The sequence below is a fragment of the Amblyraja radiata genome, chromosome 3, assembly GCF_010909765.2.
Source record: "Amblyraja radiata isolate CabotCenter1 chromosome 3, sAmbRad1.1.pri, whole genome shotgun sequence".
Lineage (NCBI taxonomy): Eukaryota > Metazoa > Chordata > Chondrichthyes > Rajiformes > Rajidae > Amblyraja > Amblyraja radiata.
The window spans coordinates 52,109,525-52,133,807 of record NC_045958.1 but is presented as its reverse complement, the minus strand read 5'-3'; the positions used below and the strand labels follow the sequence as shown (position 1 = coordinate 52,133,807).

Sequence of the window (24,283 nt, the reverse complement as noted above, 5' to 3'; positions counted from 1 at the left end):
AGCTTCAGTTAGCTTTAGCTTCAGGTTGGTGAAGAATTTGAAGAAATAATGAACCAAATTTTCAGATGAGGTGATTTTCGACATCATGGTATAAATCTCTACCGGAATATGTAAATATTTCACCATTAACGTGCCGGGTTTTCGAGAAGATGTGAATCGCACACAAGCAAACAAATAAACGATCAAAGTTTTATCAGTATATAGATTGTGTCCTTTTTCATGTGATTAATTAAAGTTCACTCAAGTGCAACCCTCATGTTACCAAATTTCCCCCCCTTACAGAAGTAATGAATCACTACCCAGAAAATTGAGATATGGAATAAAATACACTTGCACAAAATTTCATGTGAAAAGTAAATAAATAAATGAATCAAAAGTTTTTAAATTGCATTTCTTGATACACAGATGCGGCTTGCATTATGGAAAAGTTATGGAATGCACCTCATTCATGGTTAGGTCCAAGAATGTCCCTTGCTTCAATTTTAAAATTAGACATGAGAGCAAGACTGAAATTAATTAATTAAACCACAAAAATACATTTTTAAACACATCTCTTGGAAAGAAAAATGCAACCGTCAGTAATTATTAAGTTGCATTCTTAATCATTTACAGATCTAAGAAGTGTGTCGTCGGGTGGATTTGAACAATCAATACTCCTTTCAGAAGCCCTGATCACAGAATCATCATATTTAGCAAACCTATTTCTTGCCAGTAAAATACAACAATGTAAATAAACATTCACCTGTGATCCTTCTAGATTGAATGTCTGGGCATTACGACACAACAAATTTACATCCTTCTCCAGATCTCCCAGACTACGATATTTATGGCTGCGAATACGATCCTAGAAAAAGTGAGCAGGTTTGAAGGATAGTTAAAAATCCCACTTGAAGTACAAACTTTCTATCCACCAACATTGATTTCTTCTTTTTTTAATTTGTTCTTGGAATGCAGAATTAGAATAGCAAGACATGACCTGAATGGAAACAAGGGAAATGGGGAGAAAGCAGGAATGGGGTATTGATTTTGGATGATCAGCCATGATCATATTGAATAATCATTTCACTTGCACTTTATGTGCAAGTGACGAATAAAACTGATTGTATTGTAGTGGCGGTGCTGGGTCGAAGGGTCGATTGCCCTACTCCATAACCTATGTTTCTATGTTCTATAATTTACTATCAATTACCTGTGAATGCAAGGGCAACAGAGACAACTTCCAAATAATGAAGCTGGTGCACTTAAATGAATCAGCTGTCCTTTTATTTAAATGCAAACAATTATCTAGAGGATTTCTTCAGCATGCTTTTAGTATTTGAACGAAATAGTAGACTATTCAGGTTTTCATGATAGAAATTAAATCCCAAATTCTGGGTCATATCAACATTATTCCGTTATTCTTCAACGAATGTGCACATTGATCACCATTTGCTATTAATGATCAGCCTAGCTGACCTTGGAAAAAGTGCTAATAAGTAACAACAGCAGTTATTATTTTTAAGGCAGACTCTGGGCACTGTCTTGAAGAACTCCTGTAGCGATATCCCAGTTTTGCAATGATAGGATTCCCACACACCCAGCTTTTTTTGCCAAGTATAAAAATCATCCCGTTTTCAAATGCCTTCAATTTTATGTGGGCAGGCTGAAGATGCAAAATTGCTGCCATGCTGACAGGGACAGTCACCTCATCTCTGCAGCTCAGTTATTTTTCCCACGATTGGACCAAGATTATATTGGTAACTAAACCAAGCGGGACCCGTTGGGTCCCATCCCCTCAACGCGCGGTTGCGGGGAGGGGGGCGGCCTACGGCGTCACACACACTAACTCCTCCCCCACACACACACACTAACCACCCCCCTTGATATTATATTAATATTATTAATTTGCTCCTTTTACCAAATCCCCGCCCTATCCACTGACACATAGCCCCCATCTCGCAGGCGCGTCTAGAGGCGGGGGGGGGGGGGGGGTAGATAAAGGGGACAGAGACAAAGAGAGGGGGCAGAGTCAGGGAGGGGCAGAGACAGAGAGAGAGGGGCAGACAGAGGGGGGGGGGGGGAAGAGAGGGGGGGGGGGAGAGTGGTGGGGGTAAGAGGGAGGAGAGAGAGAGCAGGGGGAGAGAGGGGGAGGGGGAGAGAGGGGGGGGATAAGGGAGGGGGGAGGAGGGGGAGAGAGGGGGGGAGAGGAGGAGATGGGGAGAGGGGGAGGGAGAGGAGGAGGGAGGAGAGGAGGTGAGGAGGAGGGGGGAGAGGAGGAGGGGGAGAGGAGGAGGGGGGAGAGGAGGAGGGGGGTGAGGAGGAAGGGGGGTGAGGAGGAAGGGGGGTGAGGAGGAAGGGGGGTGAGGAGGAAGGGGGGTGAGGAGGAAGGGGGGTGAGGAGGAAGGGGGGTGAGGAGGAAGGGGGGTGAGGAGGAAGGGAGGGTGAGGAGGAAGGGAGGGTGAGGAGGAAGGGGGGGTGAGGAGGAAGGGGGGGTGAGGAGGAAGGGGGGGTGAGGAGGAAGGGGGGTGAAGAGGAAGGGGGGTGAGGAGGAAGGGGGGGTGAGGAGGAAGGGAGGGTGAGGAGGAAGGGGGGGTGAGGAGGAAGGGGGGGTGAGGAGGAAGGGAGGGTGAGGAGGAAGGGGGGGTGAGGAGGAGGGGGGAGAGGAGGAGGGGGTAGAGGAGGAGGGGAGAGAGGAGGAGGGGGGAGAGGAGGAGGGGAGAGAGGAGGAGGGGGGTAGGAGCAGCGGGGGGTAGCGGGGAGGAGCGGGCGTCAACCAAAGGACTGCGAGTTCGGCGGAGGGGGGATGACGTCACTCGTAGCGCGTGGAACACAGCGGGGGCCGAGCGCATCAGACCTATTGTGACGTCATCAGCGAGACCATCTCGTTTATTTTCAAAGTTTTATTGTGAACATTTTCATAAATAACTCGAGAAATAAAGCATGAATTTTTCAGATAAGGTGATTTTGGACTCCAGGAGGAATATGTAAAAAGTTTACTGTTAGCGTGTCGTTTTTTCGCGAAAATGTGATTATACACAAACAAATAAATACACACACACACATCCAAGATAAGAGTTTTATAGTGATAAGGATGGTACTTTATTTGTCACAAAGACCGAGGTAGAGTGAAATTCATCTATGTACACAGTTAAGCACAAATATCTGTATTCAAGTAATTGAGGCCTGAAGTGGAGTGATTCTGGTGGAACCAAAACATCAACCTTCAAAAAGGTCAGAAGGATATTTATTCATAATCATGCGATACTGAATTCCATGATTTGCAACGTCTGAGCCATAATCAGGCATGGTCTGATAAAGGACAAGTGAAGGCTATTTTACAGCTGTGCCAGATAATGGCTAATTTTAAACAAGAGATTAATTCTACAGCTTCACTACTCTAGAATGATTTGCTTCCATTTTTGTTCTGAGAGTGCTTGGACCAAAGTGGGAACTGCATACTCCTCCACAGATGGGCAGGTAGGTAACTAGCAAGGTACATTTCTTCTGCCATTTATGCAGAGCTTCTGATGCATGGACTATGTTCTTAACAGCATTACATAGAAACATAGAAAATAGGTGCAGGAGTAGGCCATTCGGCCCTTCGAGCCTGCACCGCCATTCAATATGATCATGGCTGATCATCCAACTCAGTATCCTGTACCTACCTTCTCTCCATACCCCCTAATCCCTTTAGCCATAAGGGCCACATCTAACTCCCTCTTAAATATAGCCAATGAACTGGCCTCAACTACCTTCTGTGGCAGAGAATTCCAGATTCACCACTCTCTGTGTGAAAAATGTTTTTCTCATCTCGGTCCTAAAAGACTCCCCCCTTATCCTTAAACTGTGACCCCTTGTTCTGGACTTCCTCAACATCGGGAACAATCTTCCTGCATCTAGCCTGTCCAACCCCTTAAGAATTTTGTAAGTTTCTATAAGATCCCCCTCAATCTTCTAAATTCTAGCGAGTACAAGCCGAGTCTATCCAGTCTTTCTTCATATGAAAGTCCTGCCATCCCAGGAATCAGTCTGGTGAACCTTCTCTGTACTCCCTCTATAGCAAGAATGTATTTCCTCAGATTAGGAGACCAAAACTGTGCACAATACTCCAGGTGTGGTCTCACCAAGGCCCTGTACAACTGCAGTAGAACCTCCCTGCTCCTATACTCAAATTATTTTGCTATGAATGCTAACATACCATTCGCTTTCTTCACTGCCTGCTGCACCTGCATGCCTACTTTCAATGACTGGTGTACCATGACACCCAGGTCTCGTTGCATCTCCCCTTTTCCTAATCGGCCACCATTAAAATAATAGTCTACTTTCCTGTTCTTGCCACCAAAGTGGATAACCTCACATTTATCCTCATTATACTGCATCTGCCATGCATTTGCCCACTCACCCAACCATATGCTCCTCCACTTTGGTCATGGGCAATGGATTCTCAAGACGAGGTGGGGCTGTTACATTCCTCCCCCCCCCCCCCCCCCCAAGGAGGCTTTGGGGATATTCTTGAAGTGTTTCCTCTATCTGATAATCAAGATGGAATTCTGTAATTGACTGCCTCCAAATCTAGCATTTTGTTCCTTAGATGAGGAGATCGAAATTGCCAACAGCACTGCAGTTGTGCTGTACGAGCCCTGCATAGATTCTCTTATGATATAGATGAACACACTACTTTGATTGATTCTTAACTGTTCATTTTCATCTGAATGGAAACAGTAGGTACCAATTAATGTGTTTCCTTGCGCATCTTTGACACGATGCCATGGGGATTGAATTCAACATTAAAGATTCCCAGGGCCACAATGCAGGCCTACACTTCTATATATTGTAGCTGTAAACAAGGCATATCCAAGGGCGTCAGTGGGCAAGCCTAATACACTGGTGGAAAGTTAAGGGCCTGTCCCACATGGCCATTTTTTCAGCGACTGCCGGCGCCATATCAATGTCGCCAAAAGATTCTGAACATTTCAAAATCCAGCGGTGACAAAAAAAATGTTACGACACCTGTACAAAACACCGCGCGTCATACGCCATCATGCTGCGTCACTGCGCAAATTTTTCGGTGACCTGTTACGTTAATCAATTATGCCAGCAGTCACCAAAAAAATCGTCGAGTGGGACAGGACCTTTATGATACTGTGAGTGAATCAGACTGTTACTTGGTCAATTTGTGGCAGGTTAGATCCTCTCTTAACGTACCAATTTCAAGTGGATAGAAAATATAGCTATAACATTATTATCCACCAAGTTCTAAATAGAACTAATCTGAGTATAGAATATAGTGTTTCAACTTCACTCCAGAAAGGCTATTTGATTAGTTTTTAATGGATTAAAAAAAAGATTGAAATATTTAACACAAAATCTATTGTTCTGCTGTATAGTGCACAGTAAAATGAAAATCTTAGTTCAAATTTTCAATTCATTAGAGCATAACAGCAAATCAAGCCAGTTTTAAAGTTTCTTCACAGGGTTCGTACACTTGGAAAAGCTATAAATTCAAGCACTTTCAAGGTCCAAACCCCCCATTTTCAAGGACCAAAATCCAGCAAACATTGATGGCTTGTATACAAATTGCTTGGTATTGGATGATTTAATTCTGTACCAAATAAAAGTAAGTAAGAAGGTTGACTGGTCACCATCTCAGATTTGATTGAAAATCATGTTTTGCACACCTCTGGTACAAAGAACACAGCAGAAAAATCAACTTTCAACAGTTCCTTCAAAGTGATGAACCATTGATAGAGCTCGAATATTGCCAAATGCCCATTGGAATTTGGAGTTGAGACCTTGTTTTCTGTTGTGTTACTTCCTGTGTGCTCTGATGTACAGACACTGATTTTCAGGGAAATCTGAGAAGTCAATCCATTGGTCCAGGTTCCACAGAACGACACTAAACTACATAATAATTACATACAAGATGGTTAACTTATCTATATTCCTACTTCAATAGAGCACTGATGGTCAATTTTCTCATCTATTAGTTGTTCAATCTGAAACCATGATAATGGAAAACAATGTTTTTCAACCAGTCCCTGCAAACCTGTACTGCACATGCCTGCTTCAAAGTCTCCACTATTGTCCCTGTACCCAAAAAGACAAGGACTACTGGTCTTAATGACTACAGGCCTGTCACACTGACCTTTGTAGTCATCAGGCACGAGACAAAAAAATATGAAAAAAGAGGAAGAGAGATGGGGGCCCAGGGGGCATTGCCCCTGGTAGGGTTCCAAGGAGGTAAAATGGGGCAGCGCCCCCTTTATGCAGAGATTTTTTTTATTGTACCTTAAAATAACACATTTTACTTGCTTATCACTTCTTAATTTACATAGAAAATTTGTGATAATCATACCTTAAAATGACTAACTCCTTGCTTGTTTACATTTAAGTCATATTGAAAATATTTTATATTACACCTACACCTACTTGTAACACGATACCCGTTCCTTGCTTGTTTACTCTAATTAGACAGAAGTAATCCTTTGCACAGGAAATCTTTGGTAATTATACCTTGAAATGACAGCATTTTCTTGCTTGTTTACCCTTAATTTATACTGCAATGTTTAAAAATTACACCTTACAACAGGGGCCTCCAAACTTTTCAGCATGAGGGCCACATTATAGACTTGGCACATCTTTGCAGGCCGTAGAAAAAAATAAAGAAATGTCAGTTTTATAAATTTAATGAATTCAAAAAAGAACTTAAGTAAAACAAATGGAAGAAATTCAAAACAAAACATGGAGCCATCAATCAAGGTTAACCAGCGAAAGCATAAAGTTTTATGCAACCACATTAATGGGAAGGATGGAACTGCTTTTTTGATTTCTAAATTTAATTGAAACCCTCAACTTGATAGCCTACGGCAAACTGATGTGTAAGTTCCCGCGCTACCCAGTGTTGCAGTGCTAATTTTTTAGGTGCCGGAGCTAACGTCAAACAGGGGCATAATTTCAGGTTTTCCTTGAGGGTGGGCGCCAAGCTAGTCTCCCAAGAGGGTCAAACAAGATTATAGCCTTTCACTAGATCCCAATCTATAACTAGTACAATAAAACATATAATACTTAATTTAATAATATGACAAAATATTGCACAGTTGCACTCACTAATTATCATGAAATATAATTATCAAGCACGTAAAGAAAAAGACGGTGATCATGTATTTTTACAGAGGAGCCGGCCCGGCACCAACTCACCCTGACTCTCCCGCAGCTCTGGGCCCACACACGCACTCACACATATACCCACTCCGTCAACCCTCGCCTCTCCACCGTCCATCAGTGGGCCAGAGCCGTCACCTCACCAGAGCTCCCCAGGCTCAGCAACAGGCCCACAACCTCCACGATGCAGACAGCATGTGGTCTGACTCTGCTGGGTACTAGTGCTCCTCCCCTCCCTCCTACAGGGAACGTCATTAGCAAACATATCTAACAATGTTTCCCAACTTTTAATAAAAATACACATTATGAACAATGAAAAAACACCACATTACTCTGCATGAATGAACACTTTTATCATAAAAAGTGAATTTTCAAGGATGATAAATCCAAGGACTTTCAAGGCCTTGAAAAACAGGTTCAAATTCCAGGACTATCAAGGTCCGTACGAGCCCTATATATAGTTACTATTAGCACTTAAAAATCAATTCACTGCATGTTGGAGGAAAATGAAAAAAATGTAACAATCTGTTCACACCTTAATTTTTTTGAAGTCCACAGGTTTTCGAATTAGCTCATAGTATTCAGGCAACTCTTTCCGCGAAGGTAACTGAATGAAAACTTCACTCAGTTGTCGGCTCAAGCTATTTTCAGGGCAAAAGCAAAGCAGGTGATTAGTGCTGCATCACTATCATATTACACAACTTACACAAATCAATTCAAATTCCATGTGCCTATTTCTGACATTTATTTTCATTTCACACAGTCATTAATATAATAAAGTATCATAGCAAAAGCAATCACAAGTTTTATTCTTAACAAACAAGAAACCTTGCTCAATTGCCAAACTATTTGTGCTCGGCGCCCTTTTTGCAAAAATCTTTATTTATTGTGGACATACAATTTGGGCCTCCTTCAGTAATAAATAACTGAGGCTGCAATCTTGGATTATTACTGAAAGAAAAAGATGTATTACTAAAATGCAACTTATTACATTATTTAATAGTGACATTGCACGTGTCAATAGAAAGTTTCAGTATCAACTAGACTAAGTGAGACCCGTTGGGCAATATTCCACCACTCACCCGGTCCCCCAATGCAATCTTCCACCACTCACTCATAACCACTAACTGCTCATCACGGCTCATTTCCCCTCCTCTTCATGTGTGGGAGGGGAGGGAAATGGGGGGGGAGGGGGGTGGGGTTGGAGGGGAGGAGTGGTGTGTGTGGATGGGGAGGTATAGGAAGGGGGAGGGAGAGGGTGTGTATGTGGGCGGGAGGAGTGTGGGAGGGGGAGGAGGGAGGGGGTGTGGGGGCAGGTGGTGTGTGTGTGTGTGTGTGTGTGGGCGGGGGAGGGGGGTGAGTGTGTGTGGGCAGGGAGGCTTGTGGGGGGCGTGTGTGGGCGGTAGTTGTGGGGGGAGTGAGCTCGGAGAAAAGACAGGGGAAGAACCATGGGGGAGAGGTGGGTATCAGGGGGGAGGGGGGGGGAGGAGCCAGCGAGGTGGAGCAGAGGGATAGTGGCTGGAATTGGTGGTGCGATGGGGACTCACAGCTGGTGAGTGCTGGTCGCTGGTCGTTCTCCTCCACCGGGATCAGAGTCTCCACTTTCCGTTTGGCGACATCTCAGACTGGGCTGGGCTGGGTCTTCGACTCTGGGCTGGGCTGGGTTTCCGACTCTGGGCTGGGTCTACGACTCTGGGCTGGGCTGGGTCTACGACTCTGGGCTGGGCTGGGTTTCCGACTCTGGGCTGGGCTGGGTCTTCGACTCTGGGCTGGGCTGGGTTTCCGACTCTGGGCTGGGCTGGGTCTACGACTCTGGGCTGGGCTGGGTCTACGACTCTGGGCTGGGCTGGGTCTACGACTCTGGGCTGGGCTGGGTCGGGTTTCCGACGCTGGGCTGCTTGGGGCTGGGCTGTTTCTGGTCGCTTCGGGTCCCACCAAAGATTGTGTCTGGTTGGAAACCTCCGCAAGCCATCCTCAGCTCCAGTAAAGATGCAGGAAGGGGCGGACCGTCCCGGGAGTGACAGGGGAAGAGACTAATCCGCGGGGCGTTGACTGGTAGAAGAGATCTGCGCACGCGTGGTTTTTAACATTTTTAAACCATGCTAACTTTTACGACATTCAACCGATCGAAACAAAACTTGGTACACTTGCAGCACGGGAGAAAGGCTAGTGAACTGGCGCTATCGCAAACCACTTTCGCACAAATAGAAAATCCGCCAAACTGGAAGATAACATCAGAGTTTTAGTTATGTATAGATTTCATAGGTCACCCACATTGAGACTGGCAGGTGTGTTCTAAGAAGACAATGATTATTGTCGGCAGGTTACATGGAAACGGGTTTTGTCCCTTAACTGTGTTTTTTTCTAAGACAGCTCTGTTCTGCTTGTCAATTTCCAAAGTGACTTTTAAAAGATCCACTAGTTCATGGTCGAAATTGCATTATAACAAAATTGCCCTGTGTACACAGGTACTGTTCCTTAATTCATAAGTGCGTTATATCTAATTTGCGATATGGGATCTGTTTATAGCAGAACTACCCGTGCTTGATTTGGAAGGCGAAGGTGAAAATGTCCATTTAATTTTACCTGTCTCTGTAGTTTATAACAGTATCAATGATTGCATTCATCTGTTTGGTTATCTTTGGTGGATTTGGAGACAGTTTTTCTGCTGGAGGTCTGCCCCTTTTTTTCTTCTTCTTTTTTCCATCCTCCTTTGACGAGTCCTTATCCACATTTCTTCTGCGTTTCCTAGCTTTCTTCTGACGTATTTCTTCTTCCATTTCTTCTAAATTGCCATCCTCAATTGCCTAAATAGGTTATATTTGCAGTTTTAAATTTTGGGTTTAAGTATTTAGAATATCGTCTAATAATTTGTGTTTTTTAGACTACAAATGAAATATGATCCTTTGATAATACCTAGGCATAGAGAGACACAGTTATCATTCCCACAATTATAAACCCAATTATTTAACTGACATCATGGCCTTGAATCTACAAGAACCAGGGAGGATAAATATACATTCCCGTAGGATATAAATTATATTGCAGATCTAATTCTTCATAAGGTTCTGTTAATCTCAACTCACAAAATAATTAATTTACTTCTAACAAATGTTAATCTATCACTGAAAATTATCAGCAACTCTCAGGAGTCATGTTTTTTTTGTTTTAAGCAAGATTTGAGAAATACAACATTCAATTTTTGGGTTATTTCAGATAATACCGTCCAAGATGAAACATATTGTACTATTGCATGACCCACTAAGCATTATTTTCCTCGCAGATTGTATGAATCCCACACTTGCAAAGAGCTCAGTGCAGATTTAGAATTAGCAGGAAAAAGAACTCTTATGTGCCTAATTTTCAGATTAAACAAGACTATCAAGTGCCATCGTATCGTATCAAGACGATCCCTCAAGAAGATCTGTATTTTAATATTTTAAGTTTTTTTGGTTTTAGTTTTAAAGATACAGAATGGAAAGAGGTCCTTCAGCCGACCAAGTCCATGTCAACCATTGATCACCTGCACATTAGTTTCATGTTATCCCACTTGTGCATTCTACACACTAGGGGCAATTTATAGAAGCCAATTAACCTGACACTTGAGTGTCGCGGGTATTACCTGCTGCGCTTCAATCCTGGGTTGGATATTATTCAGATCTTGCTACATTCATATGTGAACTGCTTCATTACCAGGGTCATTACAAATAGTGCTCAACATTGTGCAATCATCAGTTAACAACCTTACTGCTGACCGTACGACTAAAATTGATAATGAAGCAGTTGACAATCACCGGCAGACAATTATACCCTGAGGCGCTCCAACAGAGATGTCCTGCAGCTGAGGTGATTGATCCTCAACCATCTTCCTTTGCGGTAGGTATGATTACTACCAACAGAAGGCCCCCCTTCCCCCCTTCCGATTCCCAATGACTACAGTTTAGCCAGGAGTTCTAGATATCATAAATAAATGCTGTGTTATTCTCAATTCACTTCTGGAGTTCGGCTCTTTTGTCCTGTTAGGACCAACATTGTACCATAATCAGGAGCTATGCGCAGGTGCAAGGAACTGCAAATAGTGGTTTATAGAAAGACAAAGTGCTGGAGTAAAAGGGGGTCAGGTAGCATCTCTGGAGAACATGAATAGGTGACATTTCGCGTTGGGACTCTTCTTCAACGATTTAGGTGTGGAGGAGAAAGCTGGAAGAGAGGTGGGGCAGAACAAAGCCTTTGAAATGATAGATGAATGCAGGTGGGGGGACGGAAGTTGATGGACACATGGCTGGACAAAGGCCAGAGATGAAAAGAGAAATATGGAAGCATGGATAAAAGAGGTGCAAATTGTAAAGCCAGTCCAAGGAACGTGGATGGAAGGGACTTGGCGGTGGAGAGGGGGAAAAAGGAGAGAGGGGGCGGGGGGGAAATGGTGCAAGTGCACGTGTGGCACAGGGAGGGAGAAGAGGTGCTTGTACGTTGATTATCTAAAATTGGAGAATTCAATGGTCATACCATTAGGTTGTAAGCTACCCAAGCAGAATATGATAGACTGTTCCTCCAGTTTCTGTGTTGTCTCACTCTGGCAAAGGAGGATGCCCAGGACAGAAAGGTCAGTATGGGACAGAAAGTTAAAATTGTTAGCAACCAGGAGATCCAGCTGGTCTTGGCAGATCAAACGCACATGTTTGGCGGAATGGTTGCCAAGCCTACGCTTGGTCACGCTGTTTTACAGGAGGCCACATCAGGAACACCAGATGCAGTGATGAGATTAGAGGAGGTGGATGTGAACCTCTGTCTCGCCTGGAAGAACTGCTGGGGTCCTGGATTAATGCAAATGAGGAGGTATAGGGACAGATGTTACATCTCCTCGGTTGCAGGAGAAAGTAGTTGGGGAGGGGGTGGTATGACCCGGAAGGGTGATTTGGGAACACTGAAATCTACATTTGAGTGAACCAAGGAGTTGTACAGGGAGTGGTCTCTGCAGAAGATGGTAAGGAGTGGTGATGGGAAGATAAGTGGTCATAGGATTACGTAGTAGTGGCGGAAATGTCAGAGAATGATATGTTGGATGCAGAGGCTGGTGGGGTGAAAGAGAAACTCTATCCTTGTTCAATGATGTGTTCGTTGCGGAACAAAACTGAGCTCCAGTGAGAAGGCTGTTGCTAAGCCAGTGCCACATGATAGCACTATTGATTATCTCTTCCATGATTGAGAGTAGACCTGGGATGGATTTGTCCTGCATCTTGTGGAGAAGTCCTATCTGGGCAATTTTCCACATCGTTGGGTAAATGTCAGTGATGTAGCTGTATGGGTATAGCTGGGACAAGAGATTGGCAAGTTCTGAAGCACATCCTTTGTATAATTGCAGTCATTTATTCACAGGGAAGATGGAAGCATTGGCTCAGGAATTAAGATTTTGGCAGAAATGTAGATTTCAGTGTTCCCAAATCTGGCTGGAGGAAATAACTGTTCATCTATTGCTGGATGGTGAATTATTGCACAAGATCGCAGAAAACTCAAAGTATAGATAGACTTCAGATTAGTATTATCAGCTTACACAAGGAATCTAACAAGTTTTCCCAAAGAGACTATGTGATTTGAGAACTAGGAGATAGATTCTTAGAACTTCAGAAATAATGGTTCAAGAGTGGCAAGAAAACCCATTGTAGGTTTGCAGTTACAAAATGTTTGATTTAATTTATACATAGGAATTCGAAGGCATGCTCAAAAATGCCATCATTAGAAATGAACAAAATTTCAATCCATGTGCTTTATAAACAAAACAAAAAATCTTTGAACTAATCACGTATTCCGAGTCAAGCATCCATTACTTACCCTAAGCCATTGTTTTTCAGTAAGAGCATCACTGTAGTCCACATCCCTGCGCATGCGCGAACCTCGCCCAAAGAGTTTCTCCTCCTCATCTTCACAAGTCAATCTTTCTACTTCTGCATCATCTTTAATGATCCATGATGGCAAATCATCTTCCTCCATCAGTCTTGGCTTACGTTTTGGATTCCGTGCATCCTCTCTTCGCCGCTCCAGGTCCATGCGCTTAGAGGGCATAGTTGAGATGGTAATATTGTAACTATATGACACATTTCTTACAGATTAAATAAACCAATCCTTGAGTTGTTGAGACATACTTTAATCACTGTCAAAAGGGAGGAGTCACTGACAACAATTATTTTTGCCACTTTATTCATCCTTTCAAATTGGTACTAATTTAAAAATGTTTGATATTTTGTACTTGGTTTAAGTACTTTAAAAAAAAAAGGAAATTAGAATCTGCAGTAAATTTGAAGGTAAGAATATAAAGTGAAAAAGAAAAAAGGCCTATTTTTTCCTATTTCTTAAAACAAATATATGCAAAAAAAAGTTAGGTGCATTTGCTTTTAGTCAAGAGACTTTCAATTAACATTGACTAGGTAAGCCCAATTCTCTTAAACACTAATATGAGCAGCCAAAATACATCTCACACTGCTTTTGTGGAGGAAAGACATTGATTGTTGTCAATACATGAAACTGGTTTAAACGTAACCCCTCCTCCTACACGGTTTCAAGCTGCAATGATAAAAGGTGTAGACCTGCGTGACATCTGACACCAGGTTCAGGTGTATCGATTTCACAAATGATCTCGTGTTTTATTAGAAATATTAAGCAAATTAATGACAATTTCCCAAATCTTGCTTCTCATTTATACCAGAATCTACTTATTTCCTGCATTTGCCCCCGAGGATGGATCACAACACAATGGATTAGGAGGATCACACGAAGAATGTTTGAAACAGAAGTATTAATGAACCATTGAAGAAAACCACAGAGATAACATTAATGGCAGTTTTCAGCTTACAGCAAATCACCAGTGTCCTTCAAGGAAGAAAATGTGCCAGCCCTACCAAGTCTTATCTATATGATATTTCAAAGCTCCCAACATAGATGCCTCTTAACTGCCTTCTCAATGAGGGCTAGACACAAAATGCTGGAGTAACTCAGCAGGACAGGCAGCATCTCTGGAGAGAAGGAATGGGTGACATTTTGGGTCAAGACACTTCTTCAGACTCCTGCTGTGTTATTCCAGCATTTTATGTCTATCTTCAGTTTAAACCAGCATCTGCAGTCCATTCCTACACTTCTCAATCAGAGCGATTTGTGTCGGACCATAAATTACAATACTGTTGTTTCTTTGAAGTTTTTCAACTCCCAAATTAGCACAATCCATGAGCAGCTGAGCTCTGCCAACATCATGCAGACTGAATTACCATCAATAAGCACCTGTCCCCATCCATTGTCCTATATGAGTTCAATCTTCCAACTGAAAACCATATTTATGAACTTATTACTAAGTCCAATAACTTCACATGTCACCTAGTTAAAGCATGCCTGCCTTTTATCATTTCCCTGATAACCTCCATTATTAACTCCTCTCTGTCTGCTGGTATAGTTCCCTCTTCACTGAAAGTTGCCATAATCAGACCAACCTTGAAAAAACCTGGTTTGGACTCTAGTGACCAAAACAACTACTGGCCTATTTCCAACATACCATTCATTTCCAAAATTCTTGAGAGGGTAGTTTCATCTCAACTCCAGACCTACCTTGAAAACAATAATATCTTTGAACAATTCCAATCTGGCTTCCGCCCTAAACATAGCACCGAAACTGCCCTGGTTAAGATCACCAACGATCTCCTCTGTGCAGCTGATTCCGGTCCACTCTCCATCCTTACCTTCCTTGACCTCACCGCAGCCTTTGATACCATATCCCATCAGATCCTCATGGATCGTCTGGCTAGCATTGGAGTCTGTGGCACTGGATCAGTGGTTTGCCCCCTACCTTGCAGATAGGACACATTTTATATAGATTCAGAATTACCGGTCAGAAAGTTCCATAGTTCACCACGGAGTTCCACAGGGTTCAGTGTTGGGGCCACTCCTGTTCATTATCTACCTCTTCCCTCTTGGTAACATTTTTCAGCACCATGGTATTCATTTTCATTGTTATGCTGATGATACACAGCTTTATGTGTCCACCAAGCCCACTTCGACTGTCCCCTCCGGCTCTAAATCTACACTTTCAAAAAACAATATCTGTTCACTTCCCATCGCTGAAGCCATACCAGTCTCCACACAGGTTAAGGCCTTTGTGTTATCTTGGACAGTACCCTTTCTTTCTCCAGTCATATAAACAGTGTCTCCTGTGGGGATCAGTGGAGGAAGAGACTGACTTTGGTGCCTTCCCACACAGTGGGAAACTTTGATTCTGCTGTGTGGGGATGTTTTATGTCAAACCTTATAGTGTGTTGTGTCCCTTTTTTTATTGTATGGCTGTATGGGAATTTCATTTCACTGTGCCATCTGGCACATGTGATGAATAAATCTATCTTGTATCTTGTATCTTGTATCCTGGATTGCCTTTTTCCATCTACGAAACATCTCCAGACTTCGCCCTGCTTTAACACAACACTACACGGAAGTTCTAGTCAATGCTTTGGTCACATCACGCATTGACTACTGCAATGCGATCCTGGCAGGCATCATCAACAAACTTATTCATCGACTTCAACTCATCCAGAACTCTGCAGCACGGATTATCAAATGCTCAAAGTCAATAGACAATAGACGCAGGAGTAGGCCATTTGGTCCTTCGAGCCAGCACTGCCATTCAATGTGATCATGGCTGATCATCCCCAATCAGTACCCCTTTCCTGCCTTCTCCCCATATCCCCTGACTCCGCTATTTTTAAGAGCCCTATCTTGCTCTCTCTTGAAAGCATCCAGAGAACCTGCCTCCACCGCCCTGAGGCAGAGAATTCCACAGACTCACAACTCTGTGAGAAAAAGTGTTTCCTCATCTACGTTCTAAATGGCTTACTCCTTATTCTTAAACTGTGGCCCCCTGGTTCTGGCCTCCCCCAACATCGGGAACATGTTTCCTACCTCTAGCGTGTCCAAGCCCGTGACAATTTTATATGTTTCAATGAGATTCCTCTCATCCTTCTAAACTCCAGAGTGTACAAGCCCAGCTGCTCCATTCTCTCAGCATATGACAGTCCCACCATCCCGGGAATTAACCTTGTAAATCTACGCTGCACTCCCTCAATAGTAAGAATGTCCTTCCTCAAATTAGGGGACCAAAACTGCACACAATACTCCAGGTGTGGTCTCACTAGGGCTCTGTACAACTGCAGAAGGACCTCTTTGCTCCTATATTCTATTCCTCTTGTTATAAAGGCCAACATGCCATTCGCTTTCTTCACTGCCTGCTGTACCTGCATGCTTTCTTTCATAGACTGATGTACAAGGACCCCCAGATCCCGTTGTACTTCCCCTTTTCCCAACTTGACGCCATTTAGATAGTAATCTGCCTTCCTGTTTTTGCTACCAAAGTGGATAACCTCACATTTATCCGCATTAAACAGCATCTGCCATGCACCTGCCCACTCTCCCAACCTGTCCAAGTCACCCTGCATTCTCATAGCATCCTCCTCACAGTTCACACTGCCACCCAGCTTTGTGTCATCTGCCAATTTGCTAATGTTACTTTGAACCCCTTCATCCAAATCATTGGTGTATATTGTAAATAGCTGCGGTCCCAGCACTGAGCCTTGTGGTACCCCACTAGTTACTGCCTGCCATTCTGAAAGGGACCCGTTAATCCCTACTCTTTGTTTCCTGTCTGCCAACCATTTCTCTATCCATGTCAGCACTCTACCCCCAATACCAAGTCCACTGATCATGTCACACCCCTGCTGATTCAATTACACTGCTCCCTGTGTCACAAAGGATTTACTTTAAAATTGTATTATTAACATTTAAAGCGCTTCATAACCTTTCCCCAGTTTATCTCACAGACCTCCTTCAGACTTACACCCCCTCGCGCTCCCTGCGGTCTTCATCAGCAGGTCTAGTGGCACTACCACCCATCAACCTCAGCACAATGGGTGCCAGGGCCTTCGCCCACGCTGCACCTAAACTTTGGAATTCACTACCCCCTCACATCCCCATACTGGACTCCATGACAGAATTCAAAAGCGCTCTTAAAACCCATCTTTTTAAACTAGCTTACTCATTTTAACTGCAACAACTGTATCTTATTTTATATCAATCTTAACGTTGTGCTATGCTTTGTAGCTTATTGTATGTTTTATTGTTGATTTTTTAATTACTGGTGCTTTGTTGCTTATTGTATGTTTACAATGTTTACAATAATAATAAAATGTATTATTATTATTATGATTATATACGCATCCCAAAGCAATTAAACATTTTTTTAGATAAGTTCTATTTTTTTCATCTGCAATTAATATATTTCTGCTACAAACACCAACTTTCAGCACAACTGATAAAAAATAGTCCTTTCTGGAACCTGGAAATATGGTCAGGTGTTAAAGAATGTAACGACGCTCAAATTAAATAAAATGTTATGTTCTTCAACAACATCTTCATACTTTTGAACATTGCAGTGACAACACATTCTGATTCGAGGGAATTAAAAACCAAAAACCTAGCTTCTGAATTTTGGTTGTAGTATGATGCACTAACCATGAACAATTCAAATTCTTCTTCATGCCGAGCAATCATCTGATTCAGAGTCTCATCGTCTGGAACTTCATCTTCTTCCTGCAAGTCAGACTTCAAGATAGCAACTAAATATTGTCTTAACAATTGCAAACCAAAATTAAAAATCATTCCATTTGTTGAAAACTTTCACCTTGATTGGAAATATCATCGCTTCTCTTTTGAGCATTTTATTTTAAAAAGTCCCCCCCCCCCCCTCCCGTACTTTTAAATTTAAAAAAAATAATAGAATTTGCTTATGTCCATATTGCTCACGAGTCCAGAAATGGGGACAGGGTACACAAAAATAAGACATTGCTGTGCCTTTAATCCCAGAATATCTAATTAGCATTACATGTCGCACAGAAAATTAGATATGAAAATGCGAACACATTTGAAATCTACAACTTATGAAAAGATTAAAATAGCGATGCACATCAAATCTAATGTTATATCTGAACCAAATGCAGCAACAAGCTGAATATTGGGAAGTTTGAATAATTTAGCGGGATATCAACACCAAAATAACTGAATACAGTACATGGACAAAAATAAGTTTTCTTGTGCATAATAGTACTTAACATAAAAATATTTTTATAGACTTGGCCCAATTGATTAATTCTGATAAATTACACATTTGAGGGCACACCCATGACTTTTTGAAGCATCAATATTTGAAAACAGCTGCAACTTTACAATCACAACATGATAGTGACATATATTAGACCATCCATTGTGGAAAATGGCTGGTTCACGTGTCACTATCAATAAGCTAAGTGTGGAGTTTCAGTTTCTGGATAACTTCGCAATTCTGGTTTGGCAAATATATTAGATTTTCAGAAATTTCTCATAATCTTTCAACACATTTACATCAAATTGGTGGGAATGAGATGCATTGCCAGACCACAGCAGGAAATCCCGAAACGTTCTCATACGGACATAAAGCACACAGCTTAGGAAGGTTAAGATGATTGGGCTGAGTAACATTAACAATTATACAGCATATGACAAAAGAAGAAATTGCTGGACATGTCCAGAGATATGCAAGATTGTGCCTTCTCCTCCATACCTTCTCCAGTTTTGAACTAGGGCTCCAAGGTGTGCCACAATACTTAAATTTAGGTTTAATAAGAACGTTTCTAGTACCGAGTGAGCTTAATTGATTTCCAAGCAGTCTTAGTTTTCCAGCATGATTGATAAACAAAATATTCATATCAGCGAATATTTTTCTATCTTTTTTATTTTTTAAATTCTGCTTGAGAGTGAGACTGTAAAAACTAAATTATCATTATGATAGCAATCTGTAAAATGTGGAGGCAAAACTTAAAACCCATGGTAGAAGACAAACTCCTGGAGGTAACACAATTCTTCAAACAATCCAAATGTCTGAAGAAGGGTTTCGGCCCGAAACGTCGCCTATTTCCTTCGCTCCATAGATGCTGCTGCACCCGCTGAGTTTCCCCAGCAATTTTGTGTACAATCCAAATAATATGTTCAATTTGGTCAATAAATCTTTGAGTGAATTAAAAATGCAACATGGCGGAAAGGGCCCCAAATTTCACAAAAAAACTCAATTAATACACCAAACACAATGTCGGTATGTCACATTTGATTAAAATCAAAGATTTAACAAGTTATTCAAGAGGAAATGCAAAACAAAGTACACATCATGATATTCATCAGAATTAAATAGTTTCCTCTAATCAATGGTATTATTCAAACCAACTCAAGAGTGAAGTCCAAATTATCTCTTGATTCAAAAACAAATGCTGGAAGAACTGAACCAATCAAGCAGCATCTGTGGAAAGAGAAATCAGTCACCATTTTGGGTTCTCTGTTCTGAGGAAGGGTTGCTGACCCACAATGTTGACCGTTTCAGATTCCACCATCCGCAGTTTAAATTGTTTTCCATCATCTCTCTTTACCCTGCTTCATCCTACTTTCATCTGTCTCTAGTACATAGAACTATAATATGGTATAGCAAACCTTCTTTAAACTGTCAATGCTGATGTCTGGAATTAATGAGTAGACAAATTTATGTAGTACAATAAATATGCTTTCAAGCCCACAAAGGACTCAGATCATCGATGAAACAAATCAGAACATGGAGCACATAAATACTATAATAAAGAGAAGCCATTCTACTATGCAAAAACTAAGATTTTCTTCCATTGGACAAGTGTTCACATTGCTGACAACTCAACTGGTTAATTGAACTCAAAGCAACCAGTATTGGTCAAAATATTGTTTTTAAAGAAAGCTTGATTCTAATGATGCTGTTCCACACAATAATTTTATGCCACTTACAATACCACCACAATGAGCAGATTTTCTTTTTTACTTCCAGAAAAAAGTCAGAAATTACTAAGACAATGCAGAATGGTTACAGACAAACTCATTGCCCACACGTTCCCACTATCCCTTCCCTATCCTTAGCTATTGATTTATTCTGAAATTAATACTTCCCTGGATGCTGTCAGGCTAAATAGCATTTTGTGCAGTGTATAGCCATACAGATCAGTAGGATTTCTGCTGATCCTTGAGGCAGAAAACCATGATGCGACAATTGGCTTTACCCTGAGCAGAGTCAACCCAAGGTTCCCACTACAAGCTGCTATTTTGCTGGAAATTGCAAATATTGATGGGGGGAGGGATGGGAAGGCATGGAGGAAAAAACACATAATCGTGCTTTGGTAATAATGCCTGCACATTCAAAAGCCTGTCGACTACATCCAGATTTACATAGGAAAAGTGAACAGTTAAGCGAGAACCCAGAGGGCTGATGGTGCAAATGGAATTTATATGCAAGCAAGAGTCAGCACATTCAGATAAAACAGGTGAGAACAGTTATAATTTAGAACAAAAGCATTGAAATGTTTTAGGCCAAATAGAAAGCAAAAATAAAGGGGGATGAATCACGTGTCAAATCACACATTCATGCAAACACATAGTAATCAGGGCATCCTTGCAGAATGTAACACAATTGCTATGTGTCAGAGGCTCTTTAGATTTACTTGTCCATTTCATTAGCCACAGTGGCACCTCATTAGTGTGAGTGGCCTAAAAAATGACTGGATTATAAATTCAGGACAATTAACATCTTTAAAATGTGTGCATTTACAATTAATTATGATTAACCAGCTTCAATAGACATTACTGGGAAGCATTAAGACTCTTGCCAAATTAATGAAATGTGATGTATCAGAATTTGCCAGTTTGGATTTAACTTTTCTGCTATAAATTACAACAGCAAAAATAAAAAGCACAATTCAAATGATTACATGCTTGCATGTTTTATGTAACTAAAAGACCTTAACCTTCTTTCCAGGAAGAAATAAATATTTTGTGGACATTTTAAGTAAATTTAAAAAAATCAGTTTAATTAACATTTTTCCAATCTTTTTGATATACTGACGTTAAGACTTTTTCTCTATTATAATAGCATTTCACTAATATCCTCACTGTAAATTTCTCACTCTGTTACATCTGAAGTTTTCAGTCCGTCATACGCTGTACAATTCCCCGAATTTCTATGAATCCTTTCTATTCTCATCAACTAATGTTGGCTAGGAGAGAGCAGCCACTAGGCATTACATCCAAAACCATTAGATCCTACCTCCCTCCCAAAAAATTATCTGGTATCCATAATCAATAGTTTGTAACTGTATATTGTTGTTGACGAATCACATTGCCAAATATCATAAAGAATAGTTCAAGGTTTCCAAAAAACATGGAATAAATGCTAAACTAGTGAAATAAGAATTTTACAATAAACATACTAACTAGTTAAAACCATAGGATTAACTTATTATTTATTTTGTACACAGCCATCTATTATTGAGAGTTGCGAGTCTTTCAGATTGTTTAATCAGATATTTAATTACTTGCAAATTTTGGATACATTCTAACATTGACAAAATATCAATGTTCTGAAAAACTCTAACCCTGTTATTGTTGTCTATTATAAATAATCGGCTGGTTTATTAAGTATAAAATACAGCGTAGAATTAAGACACTATTTGTAGCATATACTCATTTTATAGTTATTGAGCACAGCTATAGGCCAGTGATGTTATCCTACCCAGGCAGTACTGCAGGAAGGAGAAGCGTTGGTGTCCCCCTGGTGGTGAAAAAATGCAATATTGCAACATTGATTTATCCAACAATACAGCAGAAGATGGTTCAGAACACTTGAGGATCATCGCATATTTGAGAGAAAACTGAAATTTGTCATTTTAAAAGGGAAATCATTGGCTCGGACTGCTTTGAGAATTCAAGCAACAAATGTTGGATAATGGGAATGGTCACTCCTCATTCAAGTTAAAATAAGTTATATATCTTTCTGATTAACTTTGATCCTTTGCATTTCAGGAAAGAATTCCAATAAAAATGTCACTCATTTATTTGAACAACATTCTAATGTTTATAGATTAATACAATCTCCAAGCACACTTTAGCACAATTGTTCCTCTGGCCATTACATATTTGCAGTTATAATTAGTCTTAAAAATATATGAATGCAATGCAAGTTCATTAAACTTGGTCAATGTTTTGCCTTGGCATAACAGCAACACTTATTAACTATCACAGCTCTGACAAAAGATGACTAATGTTACATTGTACAATTTCTAAAGATCTTATAAATGTATTGTATTATAGACATCCTACTAAATAGACCATATGTATTTTTTGACTTTCTGCCCTGGTAGATTTTTAGCACACGAGGAATTATTTTATTGAAAATACAAAAGACAGCACTTCACTTATGGGCTCCACCTCCTTGTCATAACAAATCAATTAAATTGAAATATTGTTTTTACAAATTGGGACTATTGTCCCAAAATATACAAATTATTCAAAGCATTGAAAACTCTCTTTCTTCGTTGGTATTAGCTGCACAATACTCATCTTTGCAGCTAATGTGAATACTAATTAAAATAAATTTGAAACTTGCTGTAGGGCAACAAAATTAATAATGAATGCAGAATTTAAAGATAAAAAGCTGCTGTACAAAATGGTTCCCAATAACAGGTTTTTAAGATTGGAATTTATCATCCCTCTAAAACTACTTTAATTTATGAAGATTCAAAATCTGTGGACCATACTCGACATAAGATTGGAGGTTAAAGATGTTATTAACTGCAGGTGCTATAATTCATGTTTCTGTCAGTAATTCATTTAAGTGTATACCTCAAAATTCATGATAAAGTCAATCTACAAATATGCAAAAAGCTAGATATTTGAATAAGTTTTATGTATTTTGTTTTTGAGACAAACAGATTGATAAAGATAGATGTTAGGTTTGATGTCAAGGAAAAGAATTACAACTAAGTTCTTAAGATGCTGCCCAGCGACCATAAAGGCTGCTGGCGCCCTCATCTCAACCTCAAGAGACGCCATTTAAAAACGGCCTTTCGGGGACGGCTTTACTTCGACGACCACGTCTCCCGTGGGGGCTACGGGTAGGGAACGGCTGCGTTGGGGGATTATACTTTTAAAACTCTGTGTGTGGGGGTGCTTGGTGTGGGTGATGCCGCGCCCCCCCCCCCCCCCCCCCCGCAATTGCACGTTGGGGAAACGGACCCGACTTCGAGGACCACGTCTCCCGTGGGGGCTACAGGTAGAGAACGGCTGCGTTGGGGGTGCAGACCCAACGGGTCTGCCCTTGGTCTAGTAAAGACTAAAAGTCTGCACTTGTAATTAGAAATATTTTTAATTTAAATTTATTATAAAGAGGTGAATATCAAGAATCTGGCTGCTCTTGATATTTATTTCTTTAGAAAATTTTGAATTAAATCAATTGAACAATGAGGAAAAATGCCAAGTTTCGTAGCATTGGTTCGTAGATTCATGCTATCTTATTCTATAAAACCTACATGTCACTGCACAATTGATCAATGTTTTCAATGCCTATGTAGACTGGTGAAGAGTTCCTCTAGTAAATGACCACCAAAGATATCCGAGTATATGGTAGAAACACATGTAAGCTTTAGGGGGTGTGTACATAGAGGATGTCTTTTATGAAAATCTACTGCATACACTTTAATCTGTTGGAATGCAAAATAACTAATCTCTTCATGAAACAATGAGAATGTGTCACTTTAGGAGATAAGTCTACCAACCATAACGCAAAACATTGTTAGAAGTATGCTTCCAAAAATACCATTCTTTTCACTACCACTCTTTACAAAGGGTGATCAGATAAATTCGTAATTGTTCCAATTTTCTCCCAAACTTCAATAGCACCTACAACTGAATCATGCAGTGAATGTTAAAAATGACATAAATATAACAGTGTTTGTACTGCCTGGTTATAACACTGTAATATTCCAGTTAATGAATTCCAGGAAATTCAAATTTCCATATGCCATGTCTACATATACCATGTTTTATAAATCTTAATTCATGTACCCTTAATGGATAGCAAATTGGCTCTATGGAAGGAAGCAGAGGGTGATGGTGGAACGTTGCTTCTCAGACTGGAGGCCTGTCACTAGTGGAGTGCTTCAGGTTCGGTGCTGGGCCAGTTACTGTTTGTCATCTACATCATTGATTTCGATGAGAACATACAGGGCAAGATTAGCAAGTT

At 40.9% G+C, this 24,283-nt stretch overlaps 1 protein-coding gene across 5 annotated transcripts in view; it reads right to left on the bottom strand.

The window, feature by feature from the left end:
- The window catches only part of smarca2 (SWI/SNF related, matrix associated, actin dependent regulator of chromatin, subfamily a, member 2), a 140,792-nt gene that overhangs the window by 17,833 nt on the left and 98,676 nt on the right, over positions 1-24,283 (bottom strand). For 3 of the 5 annotated variants that reach the window (XM_033017796.1, XM_033017797.1, XM_033017800.1), the window contains 6 exons: positions 21,776-21,814; positions 17,680-17,757; positions 12,973-13,191; positions 9,727-9,947; positions 7,676-7,781; positions 743-844 (listed from right to left, as the gene is read on the bottom strand). In XM_033017796.1, coding sequence (XP_032873687.1) covers positions 743-844; positions 7,676-7,781; positions 9,727-9,947; positions 12,973-13,191; positions 17,680-17,757; positions 21,776-21,814 — 765 coding nt within the window. The remainder of the gene's footprint in view (positions 1-742; positions 845-7,675; positions 7,782-9,726; positions 9,948-12,972; positions 13,192-17,679; positions 17,758-21,775; positions 21,815-24,283) is intronic. The other 2 variants (XM_033017798.1, XM_033017801.1) reach the window with 1 other exon arrangement.